Source organism: Geospiza fortis, unplaced genomic scaffold, assembly GCF_000277835.1.
Source record: "Geospiza fortis unplaced genomic scaffold, GeoFor_1.0 scaffold381, whole genome shotgun sequence".
Lineage (NCBI taxonomy): Eukaryota > Metazoa > Chordata > Aves > Passeriformes > Thraupidae > Geospiza > Geospiza fortis.
In genome coordinates, this window is record NW_005054348.1 from 84,775 (window position 1) to 106,419 (window position 21,645).

At 35.9% G+C, this 21,645-nt stretch overlaps 1 protein-coding gene across 1 annotated transcript in view; it reads right to left on the reverse strand.

Annotated features, from left to right (window-relative positions):
* Positions 1 to 21,645, reverse strand: part of FMN2 (formin 2) — a 154,356-nt gene that overhangs the window by 82,310 nt on the left and 50,401 nt on the right. Inside the window, 3 exon segments of the mRNA XM_031058791.1 lie at positions 9,222 to 9,309; positions 19,751 to 19,895; positions 20,930 to 21,641. Of these exon segments, the coding sequence (XP_030914651.1) occupies positions 9,222 to 9,309; positions 19,751 to 19,895; positions 20,930 to 21,641 (945 nt within the window).

The window sequence follows — 21,645 nt, forward strand, 5'->3', positions numbered from 1 at the left end:
CGGCTCAGGTAAGCCGAGCTCAGCGGGGAATGGGCAGGCTGTGTGAATGGTCTGCGAGTCATCTGACATCTGCAAAGGGAAGATTTGTATTTACCGGTGGGGGTAATGGCTGTTCCGAGTGGGACAGAACGACGGTAATCAGCGTGACACTAACAATGTAAGGCTGTACGTGGTGCCATAAAGGGTTACATAGCGGAAGACAGGCAGCGAATACTGAAGGGAGCGTGAGCCGGGTAAGATAAAGCAGTTGGGTGTAAAAGATGCACCGCGTTCCCTATGGAGGAAGTTCTCGCCTGAACAGAAAAAACACAGTCAGTGCCCTCTTACAGATCACTCAACAAGTAGCTTAATAATGACTCCTAAATGGTATTTTACCAGGTATGTATAAGCCAGCATGCCACATAGCAAACATACTAGTGGTAAGGTTTAATCTGTTAGCCATATTTCTTGAGTCATCATTCGGATCTAAATTTTACGGCATCAGAGTTATTACTCAAAGCAGCTAGGCAGATTTACCAAAAGAGGCGAAGTAACGCTTGATCGACTTCTGAATAAAGTACAAAGCAATTGGTGACACCAAACCAGCCTTTAACAAAACTTTTCCATAGGATAAGGGAATAAGATTTTTAGGAGTAACACAATAAGTTTAGATTTTACAACCAGAAATTAGCTTAAAATGAGAAGATAGTTGAAAGGCTAAAGAAAGGTTGAAGGTCAAAAGAAAGCTTAAAGATACTTCATTAGAGCCACAGAGAAAAAAAGTCAACTGATACATTGAAATGCACCTTTTTCGCTCCCTTGTCTTTTCACAACCTCAATATTCTTACTCCTCAAAATCACATATATGATTAAGTATAAGAGCATGGGGGACACCTGTAAGTAAAAGATACTCTTCAAAAGTGGAAATCAGCCAAAGAAAACAAAAAGCAAAGTCTTGGAAGTTCAATGTAAATTGGACAAGAACAAAAAGGTCTAAACCCAACTTGCCAAATGGATAAAGCTAGTAATAAAACTGCTTTCAAACACATCACATGTATGAAGCCTGACAGGAAACAGCTGGGCATGCAGATAATCTGGCTGTAAAAAGAGCACAAAAGAAAGCGAATCAGAAAAGGTTAAACAAACTATTTGTATAAGGATTCGCAACCACAGAAAAGGTCAAAGAGGTTCTCAGACAAGTTCTGTACTTCTCAAATGATATGTTTTGGGCACTGTCTCAAATTGAACAAGCTTCAGAACATACAAATAAAAATTTTAAGAGGATTCCTCAGATGATACTGGAAACTACAAACCAGTCAGTATGATTTTTATGCCTGGAAAATGCCTATATGTTATGGAGAAGAGCAGGTTTTTTAAAGAAAATACAGCTAAACCAATGTAATGAGAAAGCTAGGTAACACAATTTGTAGTAGGCACTTACAAGCAACAAATTAAGTAGAAATGCTTTAATGCAGTGTCCATAAAGGCCCATGTAAGAATGATCAGGTTAATACTGAATTTGCAAAAGGCTTCTCACTATCCTTACGTAAGGTTTCAGAAAAAATTATGCTGTTGTGGTATAAGAGGAAGCATCTACTTGGATTAAAAGCACCTGCATAGACCAAACCCAAAACAATAAAAACCCCAAAACCTGCTCAAAAAACAAAAAAAAAAGAACAACAACAACAACAAAAAAAGAAAATCAATTACCAAACTGAAAGATTAGATTTCAAAGTAGAAATTTTTATCAAAGAAGCCTTACTGGAACTTTACTAGGACTTCTACAGGTTTCTGTGCTGTTTAATGAACATGAGGCGTCAATGTTCTCAGATAGTAACACCACTTAAAAGCTGACCACAAGCACATATAAAAGGATCTCTCAAATATTCAGTGTCAATGCATGCAAAGTAGATGGGAAAAAAAGAACCCAGACTGTAAAAGTCCTGTGGTGCATACTGAATTAGCAACTGCTGCCCCAAAAAGACACTCAGATTTTTTTCATAGCTCCATGAAAACATAAACTCAAAAATTAGCAGCAGTGAAGGGCAATACAGAAAAAACAGAGCCTGAAAGAAGATGATGTGACCTCTTAGCACAGGCATATGGTGCACAAAGATCTTGAAAGCAGCATGCAGAGCCAGCCAGTCACCTCCTTGGCAAAGGGAAGAAAGAATCATGGACTGTAGAGTGGTGACAAGGAAAAATCAAAAGAACACATAACACGTATGAAAGCTGTTCCAAATATACTTTTCTGTTTGAAGCAAACTACTGCAATAAGATGAGAGACCTATGAAAATTACATAATGAGCGGTCAGTGCCACTCACTTTAGTTTTTTATTTTATTTATTTTATCTACAGAGGAGATCAGGTACAAAGCTAGATAGATCTCCCCTTGGCCAAATATAACATATAGTTTTAACTGATTTTTTAAAAAAAGACACAAAAATACAGTTATAGGTACACTGAATGTTAAAAAAAAGTTTTACCTACTTTTCTAGCAATGATACTAAATCCCCATTTTAACTACCTTGAATTTAAATTGTTAGTAGCTATATACATATTAATGACATTAATTTTTGAATGAAATTTTTTTGTATGTATAAATGTATCCAAATCTAACAAATGCATGAAAAATCACAAACAAACTCTTGTGGCAAACATCCTTCTCTTTTGAACCTTTTCATGTAATGAAAAAATATGTAACTGTAGTATTGGAAGTTCTTAATTAATAGGGATTTCTTAATTTTAATAATGCTAGAACCTCTATGTAGTTCAGCAATGTATAAGAGTATAACCAGTGGAAAATACTTCTGCTATAAAAGCAACACAAGGCGCTCTTTTTCTCCCTCCTGCCACTCAATTTTTACATGGTACTAATGCTAACAGGACACATTTTGTTGCTTTTATGCTAAGAATTTTGTAATCATCCCTCTTTTGAGTGAGTACACAGTTCACAAATGAGAAATAACAGTACAGGGTTTTTTTGGTTTCTTTTGGGAGAAAAGAATGTTCCTGAAACTTTTCTCTAGCTTTCGAAGTTAGATCAGACTTGCAAGAAAAAAACCCATGGTTTCAACTGAAACAACAGACAGACAATGCAGTTACATTTTCTTACAAAACTTCTCTATTAAATTACATTCATATGTTCTTAACAACAACAAAAATCTTTAATTATCCAAACTGTCCAATGTGGCAGTAATTAGTCTCTGCTGATTCAAAAATTGTGAAGAAAACTCAATATTATTTTCCTCATTTAAAACTCTAAACTTATGTTCTTTTAAATGCATTTTGTATTATAGAAAAAAATGGTATAATTCTATAAATTTGTTTTTAAGTGGAAATATCATATGACATGAAAGATTCAGTTCCTTTCTTGATGATACTAATATTTCTGTCCTTCATTACCTTGATTTATTGTACATATGTTGAAAGAATATTATAATTGAAGTTGTATTTTTCCCATAACAACTGTTGCTATTGCTTTATTGACCTCTGGTCACTGTAAACTAAGTTTCAGAAAATCTTAGAGGGTAGAAAGAGGACTTGAGACATGCTTTAAATACTCAGGGCTGGTTTTCAGGACCTTTATGCACAGCTCAGGGGTTCATGTCACGTCCATTGGAAAATCCACCTGTCCCCAAGGGCTTTTGTTGTCCTTCCCCCCCAGCTGTGTCTGACAGGAGGGGCTGGACAAGGGCTCCAAAATCACTGCTCAATACAGAACACCGGGGGCATAATAACAGCATCAAAGCAATAGAAACATCTGCAGCAATACATATGTGTGACACTCCCAATTTAACTCTAGCCTGTATTCTATAAAAGTCATTTTGTGTATTCCTTTGTTTTCCTTCCCAATAATTTCCCAATAGGAGCTTGTAAAGTAATTATAAGTGAATAAAATTTGTAAGCATGCAATCTAACAGCAGGCATAATGTCATGAATATGGTAGCATGAAGTCAAGAAGAAGCAGAGAAATAAGACTCAGAATTATGGTGTGAAGTTTTGAGGAAGTGCTAGTACACTAGACAAAAAACTGCTGAATCAAACCAATCTTTACTTGGGTGTGTCCCTGAAGAATCTAAATAGATGTTGGCAAGGCTATCAGAGGGGAAGATTAAATCATAATATTTTAAGGTGTTGGGCGTTTGCACACACAATATTTGATTAGGAAAAAAGAAAAACATTTAAAGAATTTAAATTCTCTACTAATAAACCTGAAGTGACAGTTAAAGTTTCAGACTTTGTAATTAACCTGCACTGATTGCAGGAACTTTATTTATCATTAATTTAATAAAGAAATACAGACCTGCCACCTAACAGAAAACAGGTCTGGATATCTTCCTACAGCCAACATTTTCCCCCATAAATTAAATGGACAGAAATAACAAATTTGGGCAGCAGGTTACTTATACTAGTAAACTACTCAAACTCGTAAACTACTCAAACTAGTAAACAGTGGCCAACTTAATCCAGTCATGTATTGTTTTGTCCTCATAACTTGTTTAATCAGTAAGATATCTTTTAGGAAGGTACTGAAATATTTGTGAAGAATGGGCACTACAAGTTTCAAATGATTGTGCTTTTTCACACAAATTGTTAGGATAAATAATTCTCAGATCACCTCTGGACTCTCTATGAAATAAACTAATCCTGAGTCTTATTTTCCAGATGTTCAGCCATTCTTTCCTGATTGCTTTCCATTTCGAGCATCTCTTGGACCTAGACTATGTGATAGTTCAATACATTAATAATCCTGCTCAGAACATTGAAATATTGCAGTGTAAGAGACGTTTTATCAGCCTTCTCCAGTGAAATTATTTAGTTAAACCTGTGACAAAGTCTCTCCTTGCTCATCATTTCTACATGTCAGCATGAGTGGTCAAGTAAGCAAACAAACCCGAGATTTTCTCTTGTTCTTTTGTCACTAATAGTCAAATATTAAGAATAAATATTTCTTTTTCTTGCTAACATTTAAAGTGTGTTCACTTCCTGCACATCTGTCTTGAATTCAGGGCAGAAGATATGTTTGTTGTTCAAAGCTGTACTGCTGTTAGCAGAACAAACTGCTGCAGATATAACTTCTAGTAAAATAAGCTAAAATTCAGATTACAAGGTTGGTTTTTACCAGCTGTTAGGTGAATCTTCCTGCCCTTTCTCTAATTATTTTTCCGAGTTCATTCTTTTTTGAGGCCTGTAATAGAGAGCATCTTGGCCTTCCCTTTCTTTTCCCCCCTGCAAATATCAGAGTGGGACAGGTAGTTCCATCAAATTCTGCAGACTACCAGTGTCTCAGAGAGAGGGAAAAAATGACTTATTAAATGAAGAAAATGAAAAGTCATCCAAAATTCAGAGGCATAAATCCCCAAACTACTTCCAAAAGAGCCAGGGCAACCACAAGGTGTTATGCAAACTTTTACAGAAAAATGGTTAAGAGTATTGTAGCAACACAGTCCATGGAGTGACAAACCTTGTTGAGCGAAACTCAATCAATTGGAAAAGATAACAGACAACTTCAAAAGACAAAGAACTGCATATGCCATTTTTGAGAAATTTTTACTTTCAACATTTACAAGGCATGCTTAGAACTAAGACAATTTTCATGTGCCAAGGAATAATTTCCATACATGTAATAAATAGTAGATTAAAATTTTACTGTGTAATAAATTTAATATTTAGATGCATAAAATACAGAGTTTGCCTTTTTTCCTGGCTGACATCTTCAATTTAATTTTTTCTTTCTATTTTTATACACAGAACTTTTTGCTATTCTTACTGCACTTATTACCAGTTGTAAACACAAAGGAAGATACACTGTTTCTTTATAAATAAGGGGATTGAGGAAGGCACTGACAAACTTATCTGCACCATGGCTGCGATGCCAAACAGTTGCTATATTTCAAGTGGTGACAGACAGCTTGAACAAAGATACCTTATTTACAAGACACAGTCCCGAAATGTAGATGCAGGTTAACGTGCAATTATATTTTAATGCATAGGGTGTTCATCATAGGTTACTCTATACAGTTACACCAGAATCTTGTGCCCTAATTTGAGCACACTTTGCATCTCTTGAAATGTTAAGAAATGCCCCCTGCCAATAATGTTAATGTTAAACCCCAAGTCTTTTCTCTAGGAAGAAAATCTGAACTATAAAGGAAAAAGAGGTAAGAAGTGCTTGTTTGGCATTTCTCAAGTTTTGGCCATATCATGCAGCCAAACACAGCAATATTTCCACTGGCAACATAATACTGGATAAAGGATATTTGTGGTGGAGTGAAAACACAAAAGCAAGCAAAATGCCTGGATAAAGTGTTTTGCATAGTTGATAGATGATTGCAAAAAAACCCAGGCATCAGTAAGACCTTGCGTGAAATCAGAGAAACCACGAGTATTCATTTTTATACTAATAGCAGAGAAAGGGCACTGCAACTAAAGAGACCAACATTTCTTACAGTTATTTGCCTGCATAAAATAGAAGGGAGTTCTGTTAGGAATTAGAATCTACTAAAAAAATCCCCACAACAACAAAAATTAATCTAGCAAACTTTGAAGCACTACTAGAAAGACACACTAGAGTACGGAACAAATGTGCTCTGATTATTACAGCTAATCCTTCCACACTGTAAAAATATTTTAAAAGATGACAGGCTCTGGGCATTTGTCTTACTAAACCTATTTCCAAAGCTGGAAGCAGACAAATGCAATTCTGCAAGCAGACACTTAACAACCATACAATAAAATAAAACTATTTTAGATGTATTACAATATACTGAGATATTCTGTTAAATACCACATCTGATCAGATATGCAGACAATATTCTTGCAGACAATATTTCATCTGTATTTTGTATCTTAAAAAGCAAATAAAATTACACCAAAAACACCAACCAAAGAACAAAAATTTAACAAGACATGAAATACAACATTTGAGCAGGACTCAAGCTATTTTAAGGTCTTCATCTAAACACAATCGGATTTAAAACTTGAAATCCTGAATTTATTAGGTAGATTTGTACGCAGCATAATTGTTTTCCCTTCTGTTCATGTAGAACTTCAAAATTTTTCAAAAGCACCAGAAAAATACAACACAGTAAATAGCATGCAAAACAAGAAATGTAATATCACTTAGCACTGAAAGTTTCTCTCTCCTCCTGGGTGCCTTTCTGAGGCCAGTAAAACAAAACAAAAACCAAAAAACTTTTCTGCGATTTGCGTGAACACTGCATCCTAAAAATATGCTTTTTGTTTGGTATAGGGAATATTTACAAGAAAGCTGTAAATTACCTGGTATCACAAATTGTCAGGAGGGGGGTGGGGGGAAAGTTTCATTTGACTGCATTCCTTATTTATGGAAAATAATTGCTTGTAGTGTACTGAGATATGTGTAAATTTATATATCAGTGTACATCAAACATGGAAAAACCTCAAGACCACTACTAAAAGGCCTACCCCTGGGCTAGGGGACAAAAAACACTAATCACATTTTTTACTGTATTCATTGTCATACAACTTGAATAATAAAGTTGCAAATACAGCAACTATTTTTGTTACTGCAGGCACTTGATCATTATTTGAACTTTTGTTAGTATATTCTTGTTAGTATGTTCAAATTGCAGCAGAAAATCCTAAATGTTTTAACACTCAAAAATATGTAAAACCCTTATTTTTAATAAAGAATTAACAACATTGCATACATAAAGGTAAAGCTAAATACTTGGGGTTTTGATTCTATAATTTCTGCATGGGCTCTATGGTTAGATCACTCAGAGACCTCTGCATGGAGTGACTGATGCCAAAAATATTTCTAGGCAATATCTCTATTTTCCTTGCCCCCACCATGCAAATATTTCGTGCTCCTCACCACATTTTCTCCATGCCTATTTTATGTTCTTAAAAAAAAAGAAAAAAAAAAGAGACTTCTAGCACCAATCATTTTCACAAATTCCCCCACCAGAAAAAAGTTTTCTTGTGTTTGTTTAATCACTTCTGCACAGCGAGGGAATAAAAGAACTATTAAATTCCCTTTTGCAAAGACTTTTGGTTTTAGAAAACAGCTATTGAAAGAGGAATATCCAAAATCTGCACACAGCTCTTAGATGATCATGTGTGCTTAATATTGTAATAGGATAAAGGTTAAGAATAATATTGTTTGACCCCTTCAACTACTGACATTCATGCCATGTTATTGTTAGTGTTGCATGTTAAGCAAGCAAATTTTCAATGAACTTGTGTTGGCTTTACCACAGACACAGATGTTAGGCGGACTCCTTTTTTCATAAGGTTCTCATTATTAACTGAAACCAAGTTGAATATTTGACTGAAGGAAAGGACCATATCATTGTTTTCAGATTTTGCTCTATGACTTAACTGAACTACATCTGCCAGCTTTGGAAATACCAAGTACTTCTTGGCGCCAGCACTGGCGCCTTGCTCTATGACTACCATCTTAAGTGCTTCAGCTTGAGGAAGTCTAGTAACCATCAAAACAGTTTAATAAAACCTTAAAACTGTGATTACGAGTTACTCACTAGCTGACAGAGTGCTCTCAAATTTGTTCTATTTATGAATAATTTCGCAAAATAAGCAAATCATAGTAAACTGAATGCATGGCTGTAAATATGTAGCCTAGAAAGTTCACAAGATGTTTTTGTGATTTATGAAGTCTGTGTTATACTTGAAACCACATTTATTTAATAGATAGGCTGGCACTTCACAGGATAATTCAATCTGCTTCAAATCTATCCAAAGCCTTTGGGAAACATAAGGGATGCTCTGAATATAAATGCAATTCGACTTTTCACCTTTTTGCACTACTGTCTCTTAGCATAAATGTGAAAAGTATTACACTCCCCTAGAAGATCTCGCTTAGTAAAAAATGCTGTTGCAGATGAAAGAACGCCACAGTTTGTGCTAACCCAAATATAGGAACTATTTTATAAAACAAATAAATTAAACACTATAATTCACTTTTCTGGATATGTCCTAAGGTTATCTGAATTAAAATAAACAACACATCATTCTTTCTTCCTCAGAAAAACCAAAAATCAGTGTCTATATTATATACCACTTACACAGCTGATGCTGAAAGGGGAATATAAAAGCTAGAACAAGCTATTTTCAGAAAAAATTGTGTAAAAAAGGCCTCATGTTAATTTATTTTATATATCAAAAGATATAAATATTTAGCATTTCTAGATAATTAATTATGTGATCTGAGAATAATCAATAGTTATTTCACTTACCATGCTGAATGTCCTTCATGTCTAAATGAAGGCTAGACATTAATATTCCAACAGCTTGAGATCTTTTGTTGCTTAACAACTTGACAACCTGCCAAAAGAAATACAAGTATTATTATATTATGCAGGATAATATACAAGATATTTTGCATTACTAACAACATATTCAAGAAATAGTTCTTTGTAGTCCATATACATATCCAAAAATGAGCAAATTTATTATTCTTAAAATTTGCTTCTGCTGTATAAACCCATTACAAGTGTATGTAACTTTATCACCTAGTTGAATTTAATCCTAAAAGGTTCCCCTAGTCTTCCTTCTTCATTAGAATGCACACTCTACTTCACACTGATGTTACTAAGTGTATGAAAAACACTGTCAAATAAAAAAAAATCCAACTGTGTCTATCTTGGAATTGCTTTGGTTTCCAAAACCACACAATGATTTCCATCTTTGATGTAAGTTAAAACTGTGAGAATTTGTATTTTATTTGAATGTTTGACGTAGTAGGCGCCAATATGAATTTTGTTTTAAAGTCAAAATAACCACGTACACATTGGGGTTTTCTTTGATCAGTTTAAGGATTATAAAAGGACACAAAGCTTTTTTGTTTCCAAAATAGAAAAAAACCAAAATCAAGCCATCAAAATGTCTTGCTTTGGGGGGTTAAAATCAGTGATTAAAATAGACTTTCATATGTGTTGGTTTTACAATCATAAGAGCAGCATGTAATTCACAGATTATCTTACAAAGAGCTCTAAGGTTTTTGAATTGAACTTGATGTAACTTTTATATCATTGTTAGGAGAAACAAGTAATGCCAGAAAAGGACTCTTATTTGTAAAATGGCATGATTCTAGATGAAATAATTTTCAATACCAGGATTCAACCATTGCATAGAAGAAAGAGGTTAATATTTACTCTACATAGGTTGCTGAGTTTTACACTGTACTAATCACACTGATGAAAACCCTTGTGAGTCACTTGGAGGAAAAAAGAAAAGACAGATAACTAAAACCATTAGTTCATGTCAGGAAGCATATACATATTTTTTCAAGTTACAGTGCTACTGTTGTAGTGCCAGGAGGCTGTATCATCTACAGCCACACTGGCAAAATTATTTTAAAAAATATTTAACAGAAAAGAGATTAGAAAAAGTAGAATTAGGTTAGCCAGAGTAAAGAATTTAATGATCCAATTCACATCTTAAAAGCTCAAAAAAGTACTCAGAAGATGTTTGCCATATGATTCACTGATTCATTGCCAACTTTGATTCACTTACATTTTCAGATACAGGTCTGTACACTGATGTTTGTACAGCAGAAGAGAAGGAAAAACCTGACCCTGAACTCTGCCATTGGAACTACTTAGGAAAGGAAACTTGAGAAACTCACTGTACTTACAGTATAGGTTTTCTGAGGATGTGGTTGGCTCGCCAACTGTTTAATTTTATTTTTTCCCTTCTTAAATCTTAATAACCATTGATTATGAAGATATTTTATCCCTCTTTTCTCACAGATGCCAAACTAGCTGCAGTGGAGTGAAAATACAGCTGTAGAAGCCCTGAAGATAAGGGACTAATGTCTGTGTCTCAAACATGAACAGCCAGATCGCTGTGCTGCCAACCAAGGATCCTTGGTAATAACATGCTGTGAGAAGTAACAGGATGTGGCTGGAGAAGGGGGCCTTACAGGGGCAGGGCAGCAGTTTTCTGGGACAGAAATCCTTGTTCTGTCTCCTGGAGATAAGCACAGCATGGTACAGTGCACATGCAGGAATGAGGTTGAGAAAAAGGATTGCTGACCAAAAGCCAACCTAGTAGAAGGGGATCAAGACACCAGAGACCCCCCAATGCCCTACATCCCATTTCCAGAAAGGTCTAGAGGAATGAACTGTGCATGATAACTGATTTGCGTAGAAAGCAAGAAACTTATCTATAAATAAGCACCCCCATGAAGCTCCAGGACTTCATTGGCTATTCATGGCTCCAGGACTCTGGACATCCCATTAGCTGGATTGACACTGAAACAAGGACTTGTGATCTTTGTCTCTCCCTCTCTCCAGTTTCTCTCACTCACTCTACCTCTTTATTCAGAACCCACCACTATGTGCTTATACTGGAAAATGAGGGAATAACATATCAATTTCCATGACAAGTGTATAATTTGCTAATAAAACACTGTAAGCTTTTACAGACCTTCTGGCTTTTGTCATTCTTGTTGACCATGAGCATCTGCACACCTGTGTATTCCCTTCCCTTTTGGAGTGGGATGTCCCAACAGCAAAAAATACTGCTCATTAACCAAAAATTTTAACATGGGAAAACAAGTATATCATAACTGATGTTCACAAGGTTAAAGATCTAAATGCAAGGCATGGCTATTCACATCACCTGTCAAAAATTAGCAAGAAATTCCTATGTAACTTTTAAAACTATTTAATATACTATTTGGAATTTAAAACTAGGATACGATAGATTTTTTTGGATTTCAAAAGTAAAATTGATGTCATTCAGAAAGATAAAATTAGGATAACCTGCAATAGTCTTCTAATAGGGAATCATCACTCTAAATAATTTTTAATGGAATAAACATTTCATTCAAGCCTGGAACTGAGATAAATCTGGGTCAATACGAGATTTTCTTCTTGTAAAGAGAAACTGTTATAGATTTATTTCTTTGCAGCTACAAAAGGATTACAAAATAAAGTAGATCTTGGGTAGCAAGGTATGGATCAAATCTTTCCAACAATTAAGTTGTAATCTGTAATAGCAACCAAACAAGTATTTTAAATTCTATAAAAAAAAAAAAGAAAGAAGTGTATACAAAATTTCAAAAACAGAATCTCTTCAAATGATGTTGCTACCAAACCATACTTGCAGAAAAGGCAGAACAACAAAAGAAACAATATAGTATGTTACGCAAAAAAAAGTTCAAAAACTTCACCCTAAAGTTGTGTATTCCAAAAACATTGAAGAAACTGAATTTGGTAAAGAAGATATTGGGGGAACTGTTGGTTTCAGCTCCTATCGTTATCGCTCAAGTCCAAAACATCTTGTATTAATAGCATAACTAACTTGCTGGTGCCAGCATATAGTGGGAGTCCTTTGCTGCCTTTATTTTGAACTAGAAAACTATCCCAAAGCTGACAAATAAAGTGAATTAAAAATCAAATGCAAACTAATTGCAAAAGTGCTATCAGAAAACAACAACAGTCACACAAAGTGGCAAGAGCTCATCAGAAGCAAGCTTGTACGTTTACTATCCCTCAGATTCTGCGAAAATGGAGTAGAAATTGAACTGATGTAGGATACTATGTTATCGAGGAGTAAAACAAAATAAAAGAAAAAAATCGAGATTAAAATAGCTTTGTGAAGTTGTCTTCCACAAAAAAATACTACAACAGCTTTCAGGTGTGAACCTACCTAGAATCAGCTTGACTTTTCCAAAGGAAGCAGAACTACACTGTTCCCTCTTGGAGGCCCAAAGAACACAGATGAGTTGGAGTCTGATCTTGGGAATCTTCCACATCTAATTCTTCACCCATGTACTATTATATTTTCTTCAAATTGCGAAATCAGAGTTTCTATCTTCCATCAGAATTCTAAAGCTCAGAGAGCTACTAAGATCAGGCTTACAAATACAACAAGCAAATCAACACTAGAGAAAAAAGAAGCAAATAAATTAACTATGTTGTTGTCAGGCAGGCTAGAATGTGATTCCTGTCCAGGGGGCAGGACCAAACTTAGTGACCTAGTAGATCCTTTCAAGTCCTGGCTTAAAAGTCAGCAGGAAAAAAAGATGCTTTTTCTGAAAGTGAGGCCATAGACAGGAGAATAATTAGTTGCTGAGTGCCACGTCTTGACAGTAATTAGAAGCAAAACAAAACAAAAAAACCACTGTCCACATGAAGAGTATCTTTGCTGCCAAAATTCTGAACCATGATGATATCAAAAGGGTGACAAAGAGCATGACTTTCAAGTGAATGGGTGCAGAACAGCAATAGATAAAGCTTCACATAGCTGCTTCACATAGCAGCTACCAAATTTCCCTGGTTTTATTCAAGATGTAAGGCTTATGTCAACTTTTGTCAACTAATCTCTATTATGCTGTTCATTCCCATTTCAGTCAATTGCATGAATACTGGAGTTTCCTCCAATAGAATGGATGTAACAATACAACACTAATTCAGAAAATATGAATATTAGCATAAATGCCTAAAGCAATTCCCACATTTAAAAGTAAAACAATAAAAAAAATCAGCTGCATAGTCTGGGCCTACAGGCTACAGACAAGTGACGCCATTTAAAGGCAGAACAACAAAAGTTCGATAAATCCAATCTCTGCAAGATCTAAAGCCTCAGACACAATACACAGCTCCTTTTTAGTCTGGATTCTGGAACTCTGCTTTAAACAAATTTAAAAAAATAAATAAAAAGGAAGCTAGAGATATTATCTGCAGCCTGAAGTCTAGGACAAGCTTTCTAATTCTTGAGTGGTCCTTATTGTTGAGCATTAACAAACTACATGCCAAATTTATTCCTGATTGTTTAACACAAGCAAAAACAGTCAAAGAGATATTTAGTGAAAGGTAATGCAATACACATGTTTGATGAGAACCCCAAAGCAAAAAATATGAAGATTCCTTTTACCCAGAATAGTATTTAGTTAATGCATGGAATTTTTCAATGATTCTTGCTTTCTATTTCTGATTTTGAGCATTTAGAAAAATTATCCTAAAATTCTCACTGGTTAAGAACAACTGCTGTACATTACACAAAGTCACATCCAGGAAACCCCGCTTTACAAAGACCCATTGCTCATACAAGTGGCAGGGAAGAGGCAGAAACAACAAAGTTCCAAATCAAACGTTAAGAGACAGGATCAGGGCAGTTATAGTCACCTTCTCACCAGGCTCCATGGCAAGTCTTTTCTGTAGATTTAAGTGTATTCAAGTGTAAAATGGGCAATCACAGAAGTGGACCCATCATATCTTCCCCATGTATATCTTTCTTATAGGTATAACAGAATAACATACTCTTGCAGGTGGGAGATTTTTATGTGCATTTTGGGTTTTAGTTAACCCTTTGTTTGCCTTATTTTAAAGGTAAATTCAGAAGTAACTTCTGGCTAGTAATGGCAACTGTGAGAGTGGAAATGGAATACTTCAAGTAGTGTGGTCACTTTGGTGTAATAGGAGATAAAAATTTTTCCTTAATATCTACAAAATACCCCCAACCCCCTTAAAACCAACACCCAGTCCCAGCTGTCTAACAATAGATCCATGCTGATGGCAGACACTGATTTAACTGAACTCACAGAGCATCAACCACAAAGCCTAATTTTCAGCATCTCTCTGTCTCCCGTCCTAAACAAAATGGAAAATCCCCTCTGGAAATGAGCTAGTTTCTTTACCCACTGAAGAATTTCATGATCTATATCTTTCTCTTTCTCATATAATTTTAGATGTAAGTTGTTGACATGTTATGCAAATTGGTAAAGTCAAACAGCCGTGTCTGAAACTTTATGCTTGAGGGTAGCGATGAAACATAATATTTACTTTTCGTACATTTTCTCTATTACCCTGTTGTGTTATTTCATAAATAAAGCTTTTACCAATATGGATGAGAAACAATTAATGTCCTTTTGTGCAGTTTTAGTGCTAAAATAGCACTATTTGAAATTAACACCATAAAACTATTACTGTAGGAGTAATCTTTTACTAAGAGGTTGTTACCCCAGTTAATATTCATAATTTATGACATTAGGTGAGAAAAATACTTAGAGTGCTTAAATTCAGTTAGAAATTAGTTAAGTTGGATAAGCATTGTGTTCCTCAACAGGAGGCTGAGCAATAGTAAAATGTTCCTTACTAAAAAACAAGAACTGCATTCTAACTCTTAAGGACTGGTGTGGCATTTTATTTCCAGAGGTCTTCTCTTCCTTCTTTATGTCCAACTTAAAATTCAAGTATCCTGAAATCATAATCTAAACTGTTTCATTGGTACATCTTTTATGGACCTAAGGCTTTTGAAACCAAATGAAATTTTAGCAACCTACTATTTATATTCTGGGATGGAAACAGCGTTTAAAATATTAATGTCAATAGATTCATAGTGGACTTTCCACAGGAGAAAGTCTTTAACATTTTTATCATTTACATGATAGATTATAAGCATATGGTCTGTGATTGAAAAGTTCATCGCAGTTATTTCAATACTGTTTTCCAAAAGTACAGTTAGAGGGTTACCAGTAATGTTTCTAAAATGACTGTTCAAAAGTTAGGGAAGGAAGTAACCTATGCAAGTCAGCTCAGTCCATTCTATATCCTTATTATGCTGACTGATACCAAGGTTTTCTGATTATGTACCATTTTTCCACCAAACTCATTCAATATATTCTGGCCAATGTTTGCCATGCAAGTATATTCTTAATACTGAGAAGTAATATGAGAATTATCATGAGAGCATTTTCATGAGCCTTAATCATAAGATCATTTTCTTCCTCCTTTACTAGTTACTTGTGTTTTAAGTGCTGCAACAACTTCTATGCAGCAATTTCTGACACAGGTAACAGTTTAATTTAATAAGTAATCATTATGGATTGTGCTCATATCATGTAGATGACACGAGCTATGGAAAGAGTTCTATGAAAAAGACTATGCAGCCACATAATCCAAACTTGTATTGTAACTACATGGAATAGCTGAACAAGACACAATAGAGAATTTCACCCTCTGCTTGGATCAAACATCACTGGTTTGACGAGACTGACAATTTGGTTTAAAGGATCACCCAGATCAAAATCACCCCAGTCTCACAAAAGGTTTCTGATGAAATTGCTTTAGACAGAATAAGAGGTGACACAGAATCACAGCTAATATGCTCTATATTTTCAGTTGTCAGATCTCCTCAGTTAGTCACTCCTTCCCCAGTTACTTTTATTAATCTTCCTTTGCCTCCTTCCTCTTGGCCCCTGTTTTCCAAACTACCAGTAAAAAGTCAGAGAAAAATCTTCAGGATTATACCTGAGGTCCCTCCTAAGCAACAGGAACAGACCTATGACCTGTAGAGTTTCAAAATTCATGACATGCTTTATACAGCTAAAAATATACATGTAATAAAATTTCTCCATAATTCAGGTCTAGGAAACTATGAGGACATGAGCAAAAGCAGACCCTGTTTCCTTTCTTAACACTGGCAAAATGAAGGAGACACAAACTGGGGGCAAAAACCCAACCCAACAAAACTCGCAGTCTAAAGAGCCAAATTTTGGTAACATTATAACAGGGACTTCTAATGAAAGTCAGACCACTTTAATAGGTAGTAATGGCAGCCCCACCTACAATATAGCCTATAAAGGACTTTCTTTGAAGATTTAGTAGGGATTCCTGTTGAGTGAGCCTGCACACATTTACAGCAGCTGAGAATTTGATATATATGCATTAACAAAGCAAAATAAATCACAGTTTGGCCCTAGCACCAAATAAGAGGTGGTAAGAATAAAACCAGCTGCATTCACAAGTAAATAATAACACTACATTCTTTCTCATTCTTTAAAGTTCTGGAATGGATTTTAGTGAAGCCTTCATTCAATGCTAGGTATAATATTGGTTTTTTTAAAGCTTTATAGATTTATATTGTATTACCTCCAGATGATCATGCTGAGAAAAAAATTACAACCAATAGTTGGGTAGGGTGAAATTGACTCATTCATTAACAAAGAACCCCAATCAACCCAGAGCAATAAGAATCATTTTACCACTTAAAAAGTACTCACTATTCAGAAATTATTCTATAATTCATATCTATATACATACACAACAAACATATGCATGTTTGCACGCACTCTGGCTTAGACAATGAAAGCCCTGTGTGCAGAGCAGCAGTGTACTTCAAAATCATTAATCTTTCACCCACTAAAACATCCTAAAACTATCAAATCTTTCTGCAGATTAGCTAGAATTCCCCCTCCTGCCATGTGCAAAAATACATTTTTATTTCAGCTTGCAATAAAAAAATTATTAAAATAATATGTTTATACAGAGTACCAAATACTTTATACATTTGAAAGTTATCTGTACATTTTTTCATTACTACTATTTCCAGTGTAGCCAGTGCTTTACATCCAATCCATCTAAGCAATACATTCACTCAGCAGACTCTGCACTTCTACACAAGGAGCAAAAACAATTGCCAGACAAGAGCTTTATGGGAAAGCAGCAGAGTGAGAGTCCTGGTTCTGTTCTGTACAATGCTTCTTCACAGTTCAACAGGTGACAAAACACATCTGCTTTGCATAACATGTCCCTGTAAAAATCACTACAGAAACACCATTTGTAAGATCTTTACAGCGCCCATAACTATCATAGAAGCAATGTAAGTCAGTAAGCACTTAAACAGCGCTTGGTGCTCCCTGTAAAAAACATACTTGTGGAATTACAGCCATGCTTTTCCCAAGTAGCTGTTTCTTCTCCTAAACATGGATAGACTTCATTATCCAAGTGTTCACTGCACTATTGATTAAGAGAATTCTAAAATAATGTCCTGCATTCCAAATTGCTGAGAGGGAGTACGTGGAATATATTTGTGAAGCTGTTCTATTTCAATTGTCTTATGGCAACACTCTGAAAAGCCCTAACTGGATTCTCACACATGAGTATTTAACTTTGACATCTGCAATAAATGATAGCTCTAACCGTAGTTCTAATGAAAGCCTGTTTATCGGTTTAGTCAATCTTTTCTCCCCAGATACTACAATTCAACAAACCAGACTTCTCTATTAGGCAATTTCTATTTTTGAGAGCAGTATATTTGTTTGATTATTAGAGGAAGAGAAACAGAATTATCTTCTGTGAATTAAGGTGGCTCACAGGAATGTTTGTCCTAGATGACAGCAACTACTTGATTGCCTTAAACTTCTGTGTGGAAATTTCTGTCAGAAAAAACTTGTTCTCATCAAAGAAGTTAAGAACAATCAGCCATTTTAATTTAGCTTTCACTACATTTTTTTTAACTTACTGACAACAGATCTAAATTTATGGCATTGCAAGAAAAATAAATATTTAGTATCAAAATCCACATCTAATGTTTATTCATAATCACTGTCTGTGTTTAAGCTCTTTGTATGTTACAGAAGTAAACAGCCATGATTTCCACTCTGTTGGGAGATTTTCATCACCAAATCTTACAAAATTTTCAGAGACACACAGCATCACGTTTGCATTCCTTTTTTTACAAAACAACTATGATAGTAATTAAGCTAAGGATAACCATTAAAAACCAGCTTTTTCTAGAAGGAGGAAAGAGGAGCAAAGGTCTTGCACTTTGGAGATTTGCTGCAGAACAGCAAGATAGCAACAGAATCTTACATTTCCTCCCATCCTAGTTAGTCCAGTCTAGTGCAGCACAGAGTACGTGTGTTTGCACTATCCTTTCCATCCATCCATCCATCCATCCCCTTGGGATAATCATCCTACCTTCATTACCACTTCTTTTGCCTGCTGCACAGTAAAGCACCTGACCAAAATGTGTCTATGGGGCAAGATCTCCAGAACCAAGAGGTGGAGAACTAATAGGTCATATTCAGAGATAAGGTCTAGCGAATAGAGATTTTAAAGAGTCCCACTTGGTATCCCATATTGGAATAAAGTCTTGTACAGCACTAACCTGCATGTCAAAAGATGATGGAAAGATCTGCCTAGCTTTGAGTTGAGTACAGGAACATGAAACCAAGATAAAACAAGAACCTTAATGGCTTTTTAGGAACCCACATAAGACCATCCCCCTCTCTGACCTGAAAGTTTAATTGAAAATTACTTAGCATACCACCACAATTTGATTTTTACACAGACATCAAGAAGACTACAGCCAAATAGTCATGTAAACATTTGGATTAAATTCTTTTACTCTGGGGTTTAAACTTCTACATTTTAAAGTGTTCTTCCCATTTTTATTATATTGAACACCATTCTGTCTCAAGAAACTGGTTTGATTAGTGTTGGATTTTTCCCAGCTGTGCTTGTCATTTATTGTCTATATAAACTTCATATTCTTTATACACATAAACACAACACAATCCTAAAACCATTCTGATTGGTATAACACTAGGAATTAGATTCTGAAGCATAATTTTTCTCTGAAGTCATGGTACTTCATATGCAACTCATTATTTAATGTATAAAATTAATCAGAATAATATATATACTACTCCTTGCACATCTGCAGTCAATTTCAAAGCATCATATATGCACCTAATTATTTTAATATTATTTTTGTTAAAGTGGATAAAGCAAAGATATTTTTAAGAAAATACATACTTGAAAAGTAATTTATGAAAAAAGAAATCTTCAGCCTTTAATATGTACAGCTTTGAAATACATCCTACATTCTCTCCTTCTCTTAATTTTCTATACTGTGTATTTATATATGGTAACAATTCCACACCAGACGTAATTCACCTCAGCTGCATGCAAAAATCTGTCTTTATGTAAAAAACAGCCTAGAAAAGATCTGAAATTAAACGAGTACTCACTTGTTTAGTCTTTGTTTTTGTAATGGTGTCCGAAATGGGTTTCTTCCTCTCTTTAACAGCTGTTTTAGAAAACAGTTCTTCAAACTCATGATAATCTATGGAAGGCTCTTCAATTTTTTCCCACACAAGTGAAGCACTAGAATCTCTAAAGTTAAGCAAAAGACCTATGTAGGGCAATGTCAAACTAAATAAGGTCATAAATGGAGGAATTAAAAAAAATAAAATAGCAGCAATTTATAAGTTGTTGCCAAAATTCTACTAGCAGCATTTTGATAAAAAACTACTGTGGATTCTTCCTCATACTTCTGGGTTTTCTTCTTTTTTCATGTGTGATACTGTCAGGCTTATTTATATTCACCCACTCTACATGCCTGGGAATAAAAATAGGCTGTATATAGGCTATAAAATGTACAGACATGGACAGGAAGAGAAGTAGAAATAGACAGTTATTTACTGACCACCTGTGCAACAGTGGCAAGAACTTCAGAAGAAAGAATAAATTCATCATTAAATAACAGCAGATGGGTTTTATAATTACTACTCAGAGATATAAGAAAAATATTTACAAGGAAACTTTTTTCATGATCAGCAATGATCTTTTACAAAAACCCCCAAAAAACATTGACAACTGAAACCAAGTCATATTAAAGTAAGGGCTATCAGAATTGCTTTATGCAAATAAATTGCAGATTGAATCTGAGTCTGTTGAGTGTACAAGGTGAATAAAAAAGTATTTCAAGGTCACTGAAGAAAGGAAAGAGAAGGATAGAATGTGTTCAGCATAGATTCACCTAGAAGGAAGACACTACCAAAACTTGGAAACTGCTCCAGACAGAGACCAATGCTACTTTGAAATTTGAGGGGAATCACAAATATGACATTTTGAAAAACATTTCACAGTACACTTGGTGGCACACCATCACCCCCGGATCTCTTATCCACACGTGATACGTAGCCCCAAAGGATGCTACCATCAAAGAGCTTCCACGTGCAAATAACTTTTGCACGCTTTGAAGAAAATGGGCACCCTATTTATATATCCAACTACACATAAAACCCTGCTTGCACCCATGTTCTCCCAAAGACCTACCTAGCAGGAAAGACATTTGCTAGTGATAAACAATACTATCGAGACAGCCATAACGCAAAACCATCACTCTACATAATTCTATGACTTACCTTTTGCTGTGGAGCTGAATTCTTGTCCAGTAAAGAGGCTTCATTGGCCGAGAAGGCTCTATTACATGTTTCCTGCTCCCTTTCTCCTGATTCATCCCCATTGCAAATAAACCAGATGGTAATGGAGGAGGAAGAAAACCACAGCCCTGTGGGACTGCTGGGTAGCTGCTGCCCTGGACTGCTGCTGGAAGGGGTGGTGCACTTCCAGGTAAAGGTGGTGGGGCCGGAGGAGGCATCCCCAGGCCGGGCAGAGGAGGAGGTGGAGGAGGGACACCAGCTCCAGGTAAAGGTGGTGGAGGGGGCACAGCTACACCAGGCAGAGGTGGAGGAGGGGGTACAGCTGATCCTGGAAGAGGTGGAGGAGGAGGTACAGCTGCACCAGGCAGAGGTGGTGGTGGAGGAGGAGGTGGTGGAATGCCCCCTCCAGGCAGAGGTGGGGGAGGTGGTGGCAGTCCTGCTCCAGGAAGCGGTGGTGCTGGGGGTGGCAATCCCAGGCCGGGCAGAGGAGGAGGTGGAGGAGGGACACCAGCTCCAGGTAAAGGTGGTGGTGGTGGAGGGGGAGGTGGGATACCCCAACCAGGCAGAGGAGATGGGGCTCCTACTCCAGGCAAAGGTGGTGGTGGAGGTGGTGGAGGGAATCCAGGGCATGGAAGGAGAGGAGCTGGAGGCAGCGTTGGTATCGCCCCACTTGGCAAATGTGGAGCAGGGGGGAGAGG